This window comes from Oratosquilla oratoria, chromosome 29 (assembly GCF_046742065.1).
Source record: "Oratosquilla oratoria isolate Oo_2021 chromosome 29, ASM4674206v1, whole genome shotgun sequence".
In the NCBI taxonomy this organism is placed as follows: Eukaryota; Metazoa; Arthropoda; class Malacostraca; order Stomatopoda; family Squillidae; genus Oratosquilla; species Oratosquilla oratoria.
Genome location: NC_134805.1, coordinates 14,741,331 through 14,759,972, shown reverse-complemented (window position 1 = coordinate 14,759,972; position 18,642 = coordinate 14,741,331). Strand labels below are relative to the sequence as shown.

Here is an 18,642-nt window from a genome sequence, read left to right as displayed (position 1 = left end):
ACTTGTCTATATACACGTCCTCCCCCCAGCAGGAGGGAACTTCTCCTTAGTGAGGTCTTCTGCCCATCTCGTCCTTCTAAAGGTCCCCTGTTCAGGGTTATACACTTCGAGTGTGTGCACATCTGCCTGTCGTCAGTCGATTTCATTCACCTGAAGGAGTCTCACCGAAGTGTGAACTTACGGAACTGGTTCTTCGCCCTTCCTCAGGTCCAAGACCCACCTGACGAAGAGGTCCACGTGGTGAACTCCTCTGGCTCAAGAAGGACCTGAGGGTCGAGGAGCACCCTACTTCATCTCACCCTCCACCCCAAAGCCCTCAGGAACCTGAAACCTGAGCCTCGCCTGTCCCAGTGAGGGCGAGACGCGTCGGAATGTACGCAGGGTCTTCAAGGCCCGAGGAGGACCCGTTCGAGGAGGACCTGCTCGAGTAGAACCTCTTCAAGGAGGATCCGGACCCGCTCGAGGAAGACCTGTTTGAGGAGGACTCGTTCGAGGAGGACCTGTTCGGGGAGGACACGTTCGAGGAGGACCTGTTCGAGGAGTACTCGTTCGAGTACTCGTTCGAGGAGGATCCATTCGACGCGGATCCTTTCTCGGACGACCCGTTCGAGGAGGACCTCTTTGAGTAGAACCTCTTCCAGAAGAATCAGGACCCGCTAGAGGAAGACCTGTTTGAGGAGGACTCATTCGAAGAAGACCTATTCGAGGAGGACTTGTTCCAGGAGGGCTCGTTTGAGGACTCGTTCGAGGAGGACCTGTTCGAGGAGGACTCGTTCGAGGAGGACCTGTTCGAGGAGGACCCGTTCGAGGAGGACTAATTCGAGGACCCATTCGAGGCGGACCCTTTCTCGGAAGACCCGTTCGAGGAGGACCTTTCCAAGGACAAGTTCGACGAGGACCTGGTGAGGACTCGTTCGAGGAGGACCCGCTCGAGGAGGACCTTTTCAATGAGAAACCTCCTCCTCAGGGTGAGCACGCGCGAAGTCCAAGGGGGAGCTCTGAGGCTGTGACGTTATGTTCAACGGGATTTGAACTACACTTGGTGCCTCACAGAAATGTTCTTCATATGTGTTCACAGTACATACCTGATGTTCAGTGAGACCGTTTTCTGCTCAGTGTTCAACAAACCTATGGTGTATACTTAATGTTCAATTAGACTGTTCACAGTGTACTCCTGGTGTTCAATGGGAATGTTCTGGTGTTCAATGTGTTCACAAACTGAACAATCGGTCAAAGAATGACGAGTGAATGAACATTTTATTCATTCGTTTATTTACTACTACTACTGCTATTATTATTACTAATAACTACTATTATCAATTATTATCATTATTGTTATTATTACTTTATTATTATTATTATTATTATTATTATTATTATTATTAATTATAATTATTATCATTTTATTAATTTATCTATTTTACAAAAATGCGCCAATTCTACACGTATTACTTCGAAAGTCGATTTCGTCACTAATCCTCAAAAAAAAAAAAAAAAAAAAAAAAAATCTCATCCTCCGATAAGATTACAACCTCGACCAAGGTCCTCCTCAACCAAGGGCCGTCACCTCTCTCGATCTACAGTCCTCCTTGACCGAGCAAACCGGTTACTTTTGGACCCGTGGTCCTCCATACCCCCCCCCCTCGACCTTAGACAGGTATGCCCCGCCCCCATCCGTGACGTCACAATGAGGTCACATGACGTCACAGAGCCTCCATTTTGGCACACCTCAAGGGGTCCTTCAGAGTGCCAAGTGAACTTTCAGGGTGCCAAGTGGTCCTTCAGGGTGCCAAGTGGTCCTTCAGGGTTCCAAGTGGCCCTTTCAGGGTGTCGAGCGGCCCTTCACGGTGCCAAGTAGCCCTTCACGGTGCCAAGTAGCCCTTCACGGTGCCAAGTGGCCCTTCACGGTGCCAAGTGGCACTTCAGGGTGTCGAGCGGCCCTTTCAAGGCGTCAGGAGGCCCTTCAGGGTGCCAAGTGGCACTTCACGGTGCCAAGAGGCATTTCAGGGTGACAAGTGACCCTTCAGGGTGCCAATTACCCTTTCAGGGCGCCAGGTGGCCCTTCAGGGTGCCAAGCGGCCCTTTCAGGGCGACAAGAGGCCCTTTCAGGGTGCCATGAGGCCCTTCAGGGTGACAAGTGGCCCTTCAGGGTGCCAAGTGACTCTTAAGGGTACCCAGAGACATTTCATGATTCCAAATGGCCCTTTCAGAGTGCCAAAGTGATCCTTTCAGGTTGCCAAGTGGCCCTTTCAGGGTGCCAAGTGGCCCTTTCAGGGTGCCAAGCGGCTCTTTAGGGTACCAGCCGTAACAGAACGGATATTCATGTGGTTCAATAACACTAACACAAATAATAATATTCATTATTGCTGCCTCGAGTTGCGCTGACCGGAACCCCGCCTCCCCACAGTAGTTGGCAACGGTCCTTAAATTAAACTCTATCTGGCGATAGTTAGACCCATCCTTGACTATGCGGTACAGTTTTGCTCTCCGTCCTACAAAATGGACATCAATTCACAATAATCAGTACAGAAAAGAATGACCAAAATGATATATGGACTCAGATATTTACCTTACGAAGAGAGGATTAGGCACCTTGACTTATAGAGTGCGGGGTGATCTAATAGAGGTGTTCAAGTGGATCAAAGGCTTTAACAAGGGTGATGCAAATAAGGTCATCATATTAAAACAACAGGGCAGGACTCGCAGTAATGGTTATAAACTGGACAAATTTAGATTTAAGAAGGAAATAGGAAAGAATTGGTTTACTATTAGGGTGGTCAACGAATGGAATAAACTTAGTAACCATGTAGTAAGCGCTGAAACTATCAGTTGTTTTAAGAAACGATTAGACAACTTTATGGATGGGGATGACAGGTGGTGATGGATACGGAGCTGCTTAGTGTAGGCCTTATGGTCTCTTGTAGTCTCCTTCATTCTTATGTTCTTGTGTTATGTTAGCCTAACAGATCTCTCCGTAAAGACACATTCGTCTGCTGTGATGTATTAATGTGGGGCAGTTTCTTATGTCACCAGTCTTCTAGGGGGATCAGTCGCCGGTTGTCTTGGGGCCAGTCTGGAGACAGAATGCCAGCCCCTCGGGGCTGCACCTCCCGACGGAGGTCAGGAGAGTTGACGGGTTCTGAAAATGGGAAGCGGGGAGAGGCTCCTTTCGGACGTCCATGCTGATGGTTCAGAGTCAATCAAATAAACCAATAATTCCGTGAAGGAATTTTTATCATCGGTAGCAAATGACAATATTCATCCACAAAAACAAGGTCAACTTATAAGGTTTGTGTGACCTCAAGAGGTCAGTCGCTTGAACCTCTATAGTCTGGTTGACATCTCTCCCTCCCTCCCACTCCCTCCCTTTCCCCTCCCACTCCCTCCACGCAAAATTCTTCCAACAGGATAATAATCTTGTTACATTTTATTTTGGTTTTCCGTAGGCGATCTGACTATTGGAAGAGTCTCTGGTATGTCCAGAGTGTTGTAATTAATTGATCATCTACTGAACTATTTAATTAAGTGCTTAATTAATCAATTAATTAATCAATGACCCATCAGGCGTCATTTTCTCTACAGAAGACTTCAGTAGGACTTCAGAAGTGCATACAGGCCACGCCCCCTCACTTTTCTCTACCAATCGGGAACAAGTGTATGACGTCATTAAGCGAGTTGGTGACGTCATTAAGCGAGTTGGTGACGTCATCGAGTAAGCCCGTGACGTCACTAGGCAAGCTTGCGTCTTCCCAAAGAAATCTGTGGTTTTGCGATTTCCACAAACAAATCCGTGACGTCAAGCCGACGACGTCATCAGATTTATGACGTCACCAAAAGCAAATCAGTGACGTCGACAGGCAAGTTGATGACGTCATCACACACGTTGATGACGTCACCAGAAAGTTTATGACGTCAAAGGAGCATTTTATGACGTCACAACAAGTGAGCTGGGTGAACAAGTAGACCGCCTGTGCCCCGCTGTGGTGGGTTGGTTTCGAACTCATTCGGCACACCCAGGGCCCGGGCTCGACTCCACCAGCCCCCAGTGCCTGCAACTCGCCCTGGAGGTCCGAGCACATAGGGCAAAGGTGACAGTTCCGGTGGCAGCCAAGCGCCTCCGGATGCGAGACGTCCGGTAAGCGTTGCGGGTTCCCCACGAGTACAATGATCAGCCTCAGCAGGCACCTGGACACCCAGGCCGGTAACTCGAACACCCTGCCCTTCAAGTCCAAGAAGAAGAAGGACGGGGGCTCCACGAAGTCGGGGTCCCAGCAGGAGTCGAAGTTGGGTCACCGCCGGGCCGTGAGTTCGGGGAGCATTTTGACGGAGCCCTCCCCGAAGAGCCAGGGGAGGGGCGACCTCAAACTCGTCGCCTTCGACAGGAGCGGACCCGGCGGCCAGATCCGCCCTAAGAGCCTCCCTCCGGGCTCCACACTCAGCATCTACAGCTCCAGGGGCGCCCTCGACCCGGAGAGCGACGGGGAGACTCCCCCGAGGAGGAAGCTGGTCTTCTGGCCTCATGCGGGCCCCGGCGCCCGGAGAGGCTCCCTTACGGAGCACGAGGTCCTCCGAAGAAGCGCCGAAGACATGGGCAGGTTAAGGACGGACACTTCGTACGAGTCGTTGTCCAGCTTCGGGGACAGCACGGCCGGCGGCACTGCGGAAGGTGAGCTAGGCCGGAGGACGGGACCTCTCTTTTCATTCATTTATTCATTCGTTTATCTACTTATAAATCTATCTATTATTTTTATCTATTTTATTATCTATCGTTTCTTTCTTGTTTATTTGTTCTGTTTTTATGTTTCTGTTCTTATTTCCGTCATTTCTTTTGTGTATTTATCCTTCACTATTGCTTCTTGTCTGGGTTCATGTTTCCACAGTTTTGCTGCTCTATGACGTCACTGCTTCAATTATTACGATTATCATCATATTAGAGAAAAGAGAGGGGGTAGGGGGAGGAAGAGGGAGAGGAAAGGTGGAGGAAGAGGTGGAGGAAGGAGGAGGTGATGAGGGGGAGATGTGGGGGAGGAGAGAGGGGAGGAGAGAGGGGAGGAGAGAGGAAAGGAGAGTGGGGAGGAAAGAGGAGAGAAGAGAGGGGAGAAGAATGGGGAATAGAAGTGGAAAGAGGAGTGGAAAGAGGAGGAAGAAGAGGAGGAAGAAGAGGACGAGGGAAGATGTGGTAGGGAGCAAGGGAGAAGAATGGTGGAGGAGAGTCGAAGAGAGGCGTGGGGGAGGGGAACGGGGGGAGGGAGAGGTGGAGTGGAGGAGTAAGTTGGGGAGGTGAGGGAAAAGGTGGAGGTGAGGGGAAAGGTGGAGGTGAGGGGAAAGGGGGAGGGGAGAGGTGGGGGAGGGGAGAGGTGGGAGTGGGGAGAGGTGGGAGTGGGGAGAGGTGGGGGAGGGGGGAGGGGAGAGGGGGGAGGGGAGAGGTAGGAAAGGGGAGGGGAGAGGTAGGAGAGGGGAGGGGAGAGGTGGGAGAGGGGAGGGGAGAGGTGGGAGAGGGGTGGGGAGAGGAGAGGGAAGGGGAGGGGAGAGGGAAGGGGAGGGGAGAGGGAAGGGGAGGGGAGAGGGAAGGGGAGGGGAGAGGGAAGGGGAGGGGAGAGGTGGGAGAGGGGAGGGGAGGGGAGAGGTGGGAGAGGGGAGGAGGGAGGGAGGGGGGGGAAGGTTAGACGGGATGGGTGTGTCTGTCTTTGTTCCGCTCTGTTTCAAGTAGGGAGAAAGAAAGAGAAGAAGAGGATAGGAGGGAAGGGAGGGAGGGAGGGAAGGGAGAATAAGGAGGGAGGAAAGTGAGGAGGACGAGTAGACTGAGAATGAGGGAAAGGAAAAGGAAAGGGAGGAAAGGGAAGAGGAATAGGAGAGTTAGGAGGGATACCAATAAATAAATCAATATAATAATAATGACAATAATAATAATAATGACAATAATAATAATAATAATAATAATAATAATAATAATAGTAATAATAATAATAATAACAATAATAATAATAACAGTAATAACAATAATAATAATAATAATAATAATAATAAATTTTCTTTCTATGCGTTTAAGCGGTGTCTTGGGTGGAGCCTAGCCAGAGTATACATTAACTGATCGTTTAACTGCATAGTCCTTACACATCCATGGCTTCTTGCACCAATTGGCACCAACCCCTTTGTACAATATCCCAACGACATGTACTCGTTCTGTACAAATGTACATCAGTTTTAGTACATCTACAGTAACCACATCGTTACACTGGTAGAGGCCCTCAGGTTCTGTTTTGGGGTAATTATGACGATCATTAGGTTGGGTTGGGTTGGGTTGGGTTGGGTTGGATTGGGTTGGATTGGGATGGGTAAGGTAACCTAGGGTTAAGTTGGGTTGGATTGGGTTGGGTCGGATTGGAATGGGTTGGGCTGGGTAAAGTAAGGTTTGGTCAGGTTGGGTTGGGTTGGGTTGGGTTAGGTAAGGTTAGGTAAGGTTAGGTTAGGTCAGATTAGGTTGGATTAGGTTGGGTTGGGTTGGGTTAGGTAAAGTAAGGTAAGGTTAGGTCAGGTTAGGCTGGATTAGGTTAGGTTGAGTTAAGTTGGGTTGGATTGGGTTGGGTTGAGTTGGGTTGGGTTAGGTAAAGGTAAGGTTATGTCAGGTTAGGTTGGATTATGTTAGGTTAAGTTGAGTTAAGTTGGGTTGGATTGGGTTGGGTTGAGTTGAGTTGGGTTAGATTGGGTTGGGTTAGGTTAGGTAAGTTAAGGTTAGGTTAGGTTAGGTTAGGTTAGGTTAGGCTGGGTTAGGTTAGGTTGGGTTAAGTTGGGTTGGGTTGGGTTGGGTTAGGTTAGGTTGGGTTAGGTTGGGTAAAGTTAGGTTAGGTTTGGTTAGGAAAGGACAGTCTTCGCCAAATATTGTCTGGAATTCGCGAAATACCGCCATACGAACGGCGATATTAATCGAAAATGTCGTTATGCTTCCACAGCGGCTGTAGATTTTATTCGGCTCAGACGCGACCCCGACCCCTCCCACCTCCCGACAAAAACGACCCCAAGGGAGGGAGACTTTTGTCTACCTGAGTGGGCAGGGTGTCTGTATGGGGGCTTGCCCGTAAAGACCTCCTTGGCGTATGACCTCAATTGAATTAATGACGTCACAGGTCAAATCGGGTCAGTGGGAGAAGTGACTTCGCCGGGGTGATCACGTGAGAAGCACTTCAGTAGCAGCCTCAACCTTTCCCCCCTCTCTCTCCCACTCCCCCTTTCCCCCCTCCCTTACCCCCTATCCCCCCACTCCTCTTCCCTAACTCCACCCCCACCCTAAGATAAGGCACATTTCATCAATCACAAACCAAAATAACCGGGTTGGGTGAGTTAGAAGAACACGACATGGAGAGTCTAAACTCACTCACATTATTCAAGGACATTTTTATTTCTCTAGAAGACTTTCTAGTTTCTTAGGATTTATATTTCTCTAGGAGACTTTCTAGTTTCTTAGGAGCCTTCCTAGTCACCTATATAATCCTTACCAGTCTTCTAAGTGTTCTGGATGTCATATCTGATTTTATCTTGGAAAAAATATTTCCACTGATCACATGTTACACGCGCGCGCACACACACACACACACACACACACACACACACACACACACACACACACACACACACACACACACACACACACACACACAACACACTACGGCGGTCCGGGTTCGAATCCTGCCCAGGGCTGAAATAATTTCAGTATCACAGCGCTTCGAGTCGTTACTCCAACTCTCGAGGGCAGGGAATTGGGTGTGTGTGTGCGTGTAAGGTCACATCATTACCCATAGATCGGTCATAAGAGCTCTGAGCTCTCTTCCAGGAGGTAAATAGCTGTTGATCACGAGTCCAACCCGTGATCCAAAAACCAAGGTGAATCACAATCACACACACACACACACACATATGGAATCGTACATGAGCCTAAGGGTATGATAAATTGCAGAGTAAGATACAGGACCCCACGAGCGTTGCTCCTTTCCTTTAAACTACAGTTAGGTAAATGCAATGAGGTACAATTAGGTAAACACGCACGCACGCACGCACGCACACGCACACGCACACACACACACACACACACTGAGGCAAAGGGCTGAGATGGAGTCAAAGATTGCAACGACAAGAACTGAAAAGACAAAAGACAGACAGACAGACAGGCTGACAAAGACAGTCGGCGGGTCATACAAGATTTGCCGGTCGTCACCGCCGCCGCCGCCGTCGCCGCCGTCGTCAAGTGGCCGTGTCCGGGTGTCTTGCAACGTGTCCGCCACTTGAGTCGCAGACACCAACTCGCCGAAGGAAGACCTCAGTCTCGTCTCCTAACAGAGACTCTGCTCCGTCTACTGACGAAGGCGTCGCCGAAGATTGTCTCACGAAGTTCCTGCGGAAGGCAGGCCTAAAGTTCAGCCCCCAACAAAGAGACTGCTCCAGGACGGGTACTGACGAAGGCGTTGTCGGAGTGGTCTTCCCGTAAGAGAAGAACTTAGACTCGAAGGCCATGTGTTGATGGAGAGAACGATGTAGGGCCGACGAAAAGAACTTTGGGAAATAAGGTTCTGAGCTAAAAAAAATAATAATAATAAAAAAGAAAACTTTTTTTCTTGAAGAACAGAAGTTTTACAGACATCACACGCACGTGCGAAGACACCACACACACACACACACACACACACACACACACACACACACACACACACACACACACACACACACACACACACACACACACACACACACACACACACACACACACACACACACACACACACACACACACACACGAGTCCAACGCGTGATCCAAGGCCATGGTGAATGACACACACAAGCACATATGCAGGATCCTCCAGTAGGGAGTGTTGAGGAACCTCACTTCGTGGATACATCTCGAAGTGCCGAAGAACCGTACCAGTTCGAACTGGAGGAATGAATTCAAGAGGACGGTTCCTCCCGTTGCAAATACCACCGTAGGCTAACCACAGACACCACGAACCACCCGACGAAGGCCACACTACTCGGAGAGAGCCTTGCACTTATGCACCCAACCCCGAAGACCTGCGAAGCAAAGGTCCGTTTACGAAAGCTTCAGTGTTGTGCGTGTGTGCCCGTGCGAGCGCACGTGTGCGTGTGTACGTGTGTACGTGCGTGTATCCATTTCGCTCCTCAAGCCGTGAAGACCTTCTCTGGGTGTACGTTCTCCTCGAAGACTTAGTGAACGTGTGGTGTCCAGACCCGTTCTGTGCGTGGAGCACCTGCAGCGCCTTCGTCAGGGCACGCGTGAAGAGGACCCCGTCCCGACCAGGAGGTACCTCTGGCACCCTCGACAACAGAGGAGTTCTCTGACTTGTGGGTACGTATACTTGACCTTTGACCTCTTGTCTCCCCACCCGAACTCTTCCTTTTGGTTCATGTTCCTCTCCCAGTTCGGTGCCCTGCGGCAGAAGCAGAGGTCCTTCGGCCATGCCTCCGTCGGGATCCCGTGGAGCCCAGCCCCTTGTTGCTACCTGTATCGGAACGCCCTGTCGCCAAATGGCACTAGGACCACCTGGAGGTAGTGGTCCTTGGACTCCGTATCTCCTCTGGCGCAAGGACCTTTCCTGTCGCCACTGGCGCCGGAAAACGTCTGTCAGGGTTTGGAGCAACTGGACGTAAAAAGTTCTCTTCGCAGAATACTAAATAACAACAACCTATACTCTCGCTCTCCCTCTGAAGCCCCATCGCCTCCACCACCCCCTCCCTTCCACCCCCTCCTCCCCTCTAAGCCCAAGCTCCCTTCTCCCAGGCTATCCAGGCCACAACTCCCTCCCTTCGTCTCCTCCCTTCATAAAGTCTCCTCCCCTCCCACCCACATCCCTCATTCATCCCATTTTCCTTTCTTATAATCCTCCCTGTATTCATTTACTTCCCCCTAAGTTCGAGCTTCCCACAGTACTCCCAATCTTGTGACTCTTTACTCCCAGAACTCCACTCCCTTCACTCTAGATAACGTCTCCCACTCCCTTAAAGACTCCCCTTCCTACTCCTTCCCTTCCACCACTCAGAGTTGGCTATGCCAACATATGGTGACTCAGCCGTGAGTTGTCCGTGAGTATACATCAAACATTTATAAATCATTCTTCTACGAGTCTACGAGAGATTCAAAGGGCCTACGAGTACTTCTTCCTTGTGAGTTCTAACCCCCCCCATAACCACCCCCCAACCTCCCCGCAAAACCCGGTAGCTGACCGTCTTCCAGGTGTCTCGCCTCGTGGCCACCTTCCTGCCTTCCAGGAACTTACGTTGAGCTAAGTACATTAGCGAGGTGTGTGTGCTCTTTCTTACAACTGAAGCCACACACTCTCTGTCTCTCTCTCTCTCTCTCTCTCTCTCTCTCTCACACACACACACACACACACACACACACACACACATCCTCGTCCACACAACCGATTGGGATGTCATTCCATACAAGGCAGAACATATGAAGAAGAAAAAAAATCAAAACATTTATACGCCCCAGACTTGAGTACGCTGCACTGGTATGGTCCCCACACAGGAATACAGTTAAACCTCGGATAACGAACGCCTCATTTAACGAACAAACCGGTTAACGAACAAGTTTTGAGAGCAATTTTTGTCTCTGTTAACGAACGATACCTCAGGGTACGAACATACGCATGCGCGTGTACACACAATCCCACCGGCTCAGTAGCGGATTGGTGCGTTTGCCCCGTAAGTGTTTCGGTTACCGAACGTTTCGGTTTAAGAACGTTTCGGCTACCGAACGTTTCGGTTTAAGAACGTCTCGGTTTAAGAACCGAGTCACGCAACGCATTAAGTTCGCTATCCGGGGTTTCACTGTATATAAAAACATATAGAAAGTTTAAAGATCAGTAACTAAGACGGTATCAAGCCTAGTTCACGAAACACAGACTAGATATACTGAAACTCTCAACATTGGAAGAAAGAAGGGAAAGAGGAGAAGTGATAAATGAAAGAAGACATAATCCACAACAAAGATTTCTTAATATGTGTGAGAAGAAAATTACCAGAAGACATGGAGCGAAAATTTAAAACGAAAACATGTTTGGAGGATATTGTAACATAAATTCCTATATAGATGTGATTCGTTGAAGTAACTGAATAGCCTGAACGGCTTGCTGGTGTAGTGGTTAGCGTCTTGATCTCTCGCACTGGGAGTCCGAGTTCGAGCCCGATTCAGGGCTTGAAAGTTCCACTCACATTCCAGTCCGCGATATCTCCTTTCGAACAAGGGATTGAGGTGTATGTCAACTCACTGCATTACCCATAGATAAATCTGCGTTCTCTGATCTCTCATCCGGTAATAGTTGCTATTCACGAGACCAGCGCGTGATCCAAGTCCATGGTGGAAGCACACAAACCAAAGACTCTTTGTTACAATTATTTATTTCCATTCTTTGAAAAAGATGTAGAAAAGAAAACACACAAACTCGCAAGCTTGTGAAGAGGAATCGAGTATCTATGTATATTAACTTGTTCATTTATTTATCTTTTATTTATTTAAGTATTTATTTTAATTTTACTTATTCTTTTACGAACTAACGGCCATCCAGGCAGCAGTAGGTCTTGTGGTTGATCACGTGACCCATCTTTTAACGAGATTGTTTACGTTTGTACGAAGAATCCACCGCTGGCGCCAAGCATCCTGGCGCCGGCGCCGCGGATGCCAAGGACCCTGACACCAGGGTTCCCCCGAAACCCTGAGGTTCCGCAAAAGGTCCCTAAGGGTTCCGCGAGAACAAGTGAGATAAGCTAATCCACTTTTGATTTTTTTTATCTAATTTCATATACGTAATATAATTAAACATACACGACATATTCTTGGTTATTGTAATAATGCAATATAGACATCATCCTACCTAACATATTATTACGATGGAGATAAAATGAGAAAGATATGGTATACGTTTCTTCTTCTTTTTTTTTGCGCACAGGGCTGAAATAATTTCAGTATCCCTGCACTGAGGGTCGTTACTCCAACTCTCCTAGGCGGGGAGTTGGGTGTGTGTGCGTGCGTGTAAGGTCACAGCATTACCCATAGATCGGTCATATATGAGCTCTGAGCTCTCATGCGGGAAGGTAATAGCTGTCGATCACGAGTGCAACACGTGATCCAAGACAATGATGGTGACTCACTCACTCACTCACTCACACACACACACAAACACACACACAAACACACACACACACACACTCGTTTTTTCAATGTCTAGACTAAACGTTCTTCCAGAAATAAAACTAGAGCCCCCCACGCCCCCCACCACTGTCCCCAGGGCCTATGGGCGTGGTCACGCCCCCTAGTTGCGCGCGCATAAGACCTAATCTAAGCCCCAAAGCTTGGCAACGCTTCGTCGGGTTTAGCTTCCTTGTAAGAAGAGAGACTAAAAGAGAGACTGAGAGAGAGAGAGAAAGAGCAGAGTTTCAACCTGCTGTAGCAGGTAACCAAAGACCTTATTTTTTTTTATTTTTTTTTATTTTTTTTTTTAATTGGCGAGGAGTGTTATCAGAAAGAAAATATATTTCGTTCGTCGCAGTGGTTATCCTATCAGTGGAATACTTTCCAAATCGAAAAAGATCGTTCAATTGTGGAAATGTTCGATTTAAAAAATAAATAAATTGCGAAGAAATGGTTTATACGGGCAGACTACCTTCATCATGGCCAGTGTAGAAAAAGGGTCGTATAAAACGGACACCTCGGCAGACTGCCCAGATCGTGGTCAGGGTGGTGAGATTCATAGCGACAATCTATTTATTAATTCATTTACTTGTTCATTTTTATTTTATTTTTCATCATTTCATATATTTTGTCTTTATTTACTTATATATTCAATTATTTATTGAGTACCTTGGCACGGTCTGAATGACAAAATCGTGAGCAATGTGAAGTCAGTATAAAGAATAAATAAATAAATGAATAAATAAATATACGATTACAATGAAATTTCAATAACACACAAAAACCGTGAAATCGAACGTGATACAGTGAAGGACAGTGATAAGTGTGACGTCATTCAGTGATAGTGTGATGCATTTATCTATTTTATTTATTATTATTATTATATTTTTATTTATTTGTCATTATTATAATTTTTTCGCACCCGACCTAGTTATGGACCAAATGGTCTCCTTTGTAATCCTTTGTAATGACGTCCAAAAAATGTGACGTCTTGAGTGATGTCGGCTGGCTGCACGTGGTTATCTTGTGATGGTATTGTGGTGCCCTTCTTAACATTGCCCGTGATGATTATGATGTTCTTATGCTTTCCTCCCCTCCTCCTCCTCCTCTTCTCCCTCCCCTCCTCCTCCTCCTCTCCCTCTCCTCTTCCTACTCCTCTCCCTCTCCCTCCTCCTCCTCTCCCTCCCCTCCTACTCCTCGTCTCCCTCCCCTCCTCTTTCTCCTCTCCTCCTCTTCCTCCCCCCTCCTCCTCCTCTCCCTCTCTCCCCCTCCTCCTCTCACTCGTTTTCTTCTTCCATCCCTTCACCTCTTATTTACCATTTTTCTTCCACCTCTTCTCCTTCCTCCCGTTCTTCTTCCTGTTCAATTCTGTCTCCATTCCCCAATCCACCCTCCTCTTCCACCCTTTCCCCTTCCACCTCTCCCACCCACATCCTCCTCCTCCTCCTTCCTCCACCCCATTACCTCTTTTTTTCCTCTAATCCCTCCTCCCCTCCTCTTCCCCCTCTTCTTATGAAGAAAATGTCACCTCGACTCTTCGAAATGGCTCCAAACTTAACAGTCTTGTTCAGTACCAAACACCAGACAAACATGTGTAGAGAAGAAATCACAACAATTTATATATTCGATTTTGTTTAAGCCTTTTTTTTTCATCCAGTAGAAACACCACAGTTAATTGGAACACGACACCATCATCCTAACACATTCATCACAACTACAAAATATCCTGGCAATTAAGCCCCTCCCCTTTGGCCATCCCCGTCACATGATTGGACGAGCGACATCTTAGCTCCACCCTCTCCAACCCTTTCTACCAATCACGTCCTCCTTCCACCTGAGAGGCTGGGCGGTGGGAGGGAGCTTGTCAGATATATATATATTAATGTACTTACAGGTACTCTCATGCCATACGCCAGGTAAAAGAGAGAGGGAGAGGGAGGGGAGAGATAGAGAGGGGGAGAGAGAGAGAGGGGAGAGAGAGAGAGAGGGGAGATAGATAGAGAGGGGGAGAGGGAGAGAAACAGTGCTGGGGAGAGAGAGAGAGAGAGAGAGAGAGAGAGAGAGAGAGAGAGAGAGAGAGAGAGAGAGAGAGAGAGAGAGAGAGAGAGAGAGAGAGAGAGAGAGAGAGAGAGAGAGAGAGAGAGAGAGAGGGGGGGGGTAGAGAGACCCTTTGGTCCTAAAGACATCTATCTACTTACGTAACGAGTTGACCTTCTTGAGAGACTCCTGGATCTTCTGCCGGAAGTTGGGGAGTCTGCAGTTGGCCGCGATGCGCGAGCAGATGTCAATCATCTCCATCGGGCACTCGAACCGCCCCGTGTAGATGTAGTGCATGACAGCGCCGAAGGCCCGTGGCACCACCTGTGGGCAGTGCCAAACAGTGCCAATCAGTGCCAATCTGTCGCCAAACCCTTCATTGATGCGATTTTTTGAGCCCACTCTTGTACTTACACACTATTAAATATTATTAGACCGTTCAAGCAATGACAGTACACACACACAACCATAACATATATGGGGTGGAGGGTAACTGGCTTCCAATTTAATTCTAATAATTCCATTGGCGCCAAGTAAACTAACAACAACAACAACAACACTCTATATACAGTTATATTCTTTTGCTTTGCATCTACCTATTTCTCCTCTCTCTCTCTCTCTCTCTCTCTCTCTCTCTCTTTCTCTCTCTCTTTCACCCCTCTCAACATCAATTTTATCATTCAGCAGCTGTCTTAACCGCAACAACAAATACCAGTCACCTGAACACCTGTTTTACTCGTATGAACACGAACAAAACACATGTTCTACTAGCTTGTAAACAATCTGTGAAGAACAGCTGTTAAGCACCTGATAACACAGCTTGAATTCACTTGACTACTGTCTTATTTGTAATTACACAGACCGCAGTCACTGAACACCTGTTTCTGTCACTGAACACCTGTTTCTGTTGTTGAACCACGATAATCAATGGGAAACCTGATTTTCTCGTAATGACATTTGTGGACAGGTGTAACAGATGCACAAAGTCCGATGAGAGAGGAACTCACTTCCTAACCAAAATAAATAAATAAATGGATAAATAACTAAATATGTAAATAAGCATATAAACATAAAAACAAAACAAACAAATGTGTAAGCAAATTAATAAATACATAAATAGATCAACAAAAGAAAAGTAATGCACATGAAAAGAACTCATAAATTCCGCAAAAAATCGAGACTTGGCGTTGTATGATACCGTAGGTAAAAAGAAAAAAAAATCTGAAAAGAAAAATAGAAGAAAATAAATAAATCGAAATTTTGCGTCACAAAATTCGCCCTTCGCCATCCCTGCCCTGAGAGTCGGACAAAAGTCTGAGAGTTATGAGCACAGGACCGATAAGAAGGATCTAGCTCCATCTGCGAACTAATGGGTAAGTGATGTCTACGGAATTGTCCACCTTTAACTAACCCTCCCTCCCCCCCCCCCTCTCTCTCTCTCTCTGACCACATGCGAACATTATTATATGCTCATATGTACGTACATAAAAAGATCGTTAATTGTTGTTATATATATACATATATATATATATATATATATATATATATATATTCATATTTATATATAAATATATATATATATACACACACACACATATATATATATACATATATATACATATATATATATATACATACATGTATACATATATATATATATATATATATATATATATATATATACACACATACATAAAAGCATATACATACAATGCACCATCAATGCTTTGCCCCTGGTCTCTTGCACAAGACCCACAGCCCTCAGGTAACCGGTAACCGTCTCCAATACATTTAGGATGATTTGTATTGCATTGCATTATCTCCTGCATTACAAGCCACGACCCGGTTCCTGACCTCCCGACGACTACGCACCTTCTTGTTGTTTGTACAACATTGAATGGGTCCCAGTGATTAGAGATACAATTTAACAATCTCTCTTGATGGCCTAGTTGGAAAGTCACTGTCGCACTTGTCATGAGGATGCCCGGTTCGAGTTCTGGGCAGTACCATATTTCAATTTCAGCATGCTGGCCTTTGATGGCTTAGAATTAAAGTGCATTGCGGTTGTTAAAATATACCTTCTTGTTGTTGATGACGACCTCCTGTCGGTTATACCACTTGGAGGTCAACATTTCGCGGAAGTAGTCGGAGCGGGCGGCCAAGACACATCTATGGAGGCGGAACTTCTCTCCGTGAACGATGAAAGTCGCGTCCGAATACTCGCCCGTCTCAAAGAGCCTGGCGGGGGAAAAAAAAATCATAATTAATAAACAAATATGTTAATTAATATACGGATGGATAAATCAAAATACATGAATAATTAAGGAGACATACACAAACAAACGAATTAATAAATAGATGGATAAATAAAAATACGTGAATAAATAAAATTAATAAACAAATATATTAATAAACAGATGGATAAATAAAGATACATGAATAAATAAGGAGAATTAATACACAAATAAATTAATAAATAGATGGATAAATAAAAATACATGAACAGAGAATAAATAAACAAATATATTAATCAATGTATAAATAGATACATACAAATACGTGAATGAATAGAATTAATAAACAAATAAATAAATGAATAAATGAATGGATTAATAAAACTACATGAATAAATAGAATTAATAAAAAATGAATTACTTAATTAATAAATGGATGGATAAATATAAATAGATGAATAAATAAATAGATAATTATAAATGAATATATAGATATAAATAAATTAATAAATAAATAAATGAATAAACGAGTAAATAGGAATAAATAAATTAATTAATAAATAGATAAACTAAATAAACGAATAAATGAAAATAAACAAGTCAATAAATAAATCACTCCAATAAAATAAATAGGTGGGGAATGAATTATACACCAATAAACAAACACATACCACGTGTTTTCCCGTTGCCGGTTAAGCTCAGTGTCGTATGTACTGTACATATCATACCAACTCCTCATCAGTAAGGTCGAGCTGATTACACTGCTGAATTACACTGCTTTCAGAATTCATTCACAACCACATACCACAAACCTAATTATTCATACATAATATATACATTCCTCTGGAGACGCACAGAGCGAAACCGGTCAGGAATAAACTAAAAAACTCGGAGTTCGAACCGTGACTTCTTTTTCCACCTTCACCAACTTGTCACAATGTCCCAGCATATATATATATATATATATATATATATATATATATAAATAAATATATATATATATATATATATATATTGATAAGTATTATAGACAAATTATTTGGATGATGGAGAACATAAACACAGGGGAAGGCTCGGAACCCTGTACACTCTAACGTTTCGTTCGTGTAGAACTTCTTCAGAGAGTGTATGTATATATATGCGTGTGTGTATTTACCTACTTGTATTTACCTAGTTGTATTTTACGGGAAGGGGAGCTATGCTCGTGGTGTCCCGTCTTCATATCTCATTCTATCTGGATTTAAATTCATGCACACACCACTTTCTCATCTAACTTGTTCCAAATGTCTATTACTGTGTGTGTGTGTGTGTGTGTGTGTGTGTGTGTGTGTGTGTGTGTGTGTGTGTGTGTGTGTGTGTGTGTGTGTGTGTGTGTGTGTGTGTGTGTGCGTGTGTGTGTGTGTGTGTACGCAATTGTGTGCGTATCCGTCCATTCACGGCACCTGTGTCTTATACACGGATGAACAAAAACAGCGCGAATGTAATCCAAGACAAAGACACGGACTGCGTTGTCATGTTTGTGTCTTACAAGACTCCAGAACCCCTGGAGCTCCGTGAAGCCTCTGGAAGGCCAGTCTTGTTCCAGGAATTAAAAAAAAAATTGTATGAGGTGGTCGCCATTTCAAAGCTCACCCCAATCCCTTCGCTCTGCCCCCCCCCCAACGCATGGGGAACTCGGTGACGGTGTCCTTATCCCCCGCCACAGGACCAATTATTAGTTCCACCTCTTGGGGCGAAAGGGATTCGAACTGTGGACAATGTAATCGCAGGTGCGCTTGTTACCGTCCACATCAGCGAAATGTAAGGTCACAGCAATCTTCAAATAGCAACAGATATGGTTCTCTACTTGTAGCTAGCGTTCATCGCATATTGTGCCCCTCCTCTCTCTCTCTCTCTCTCTCTTGAAATATTAAAAGATATGGTTCCCTGCTTATGGATAGCGCTTAGCACATATTAAGCCCCATCCCACTCCCTCCCCCCTCTCTCTCTCTCTCTCTCTCTCTTTATGGGTAGCGTTCAGCACATATTAAGCCCACATCTCTCTCCCTCCCTCCCTCCTCCTCCCCCCCCCCCTCTCTCTCTCTCTCATAAAGGGGCCAGGTGTGTGCTCGTGGGGCTTCGCGTCGTCAACGTTCTTAGGTCCCCTTCAACAGACGACACATTTTCTTTGAA

The 18,642-nt window shown here is 45.9% G+C and overlaps 2 protein-coding genes across 7 annotated transcripts in view; one reads left to right on the top strand and one right to left on the bottom strand.

The window, feature by feature from the left end:
- Positions 1 to 18,642, bottom strand: part of LOC143040615 (ankyrin repeat and BTB/POZ domain-containing protein 1-like) — a 58,331-nt gene that overhangs the window by 22,507 nt on the left and 17,182 nt on the right. For all 4 annotated transcript variants that reach the window (XR_012967729.1, XM_076211759.1, XM_076211760.1 and 1 more), the window contains 2 exons: positions 16,315 to 16,474; positions 14,398 to 14,560 (listed from right to left, as the gene is read on the bottom strand). Coding sequence is in view for 3 of the 4 variants with exons in the window: in XM_076211759.1 (XP_076067874.1) it covers positions 14,398 to 14,560; positions 16,315 to 16,474 (323 nt within the window). In the remaining variant the exon portion in view is untranslated. The remainder of the gene's footprint in view (positions 1 to 14,397; positions 14,561 to 16,314; positions 16,475 to 18,642) is intronic.
- The window catches only part of LOC143040616 (ras-related protein Rab-7L1-like), an 84,689-nt gene continuing 74,336 nt past the window's right edge, over positions 8,290 to 18,642 (top strand). Inside the window, exon 1 of one of the 3 annotated variants that reach the window (XM_076211770.1) lies at positions 8,290 to 9,352. Coding sequence is in view for 2 of the 3 variants with exons in the window: in XM_076211764.1 (XP_076067879.1) it covers positions 12,302 to 12,461 (160 nt within the window). In the remaining variant the exon portion in view is untranslated. Of the gene's footprint in view, positions 9,353 to 12,286; positions 12,462 to 15,147; positions 15,610 to 18,642 lie in introns of those variants that run through there. The other 2 variants (XM_076211764.1, XM_076211769.1) reach the window with 2 other exon arrangements.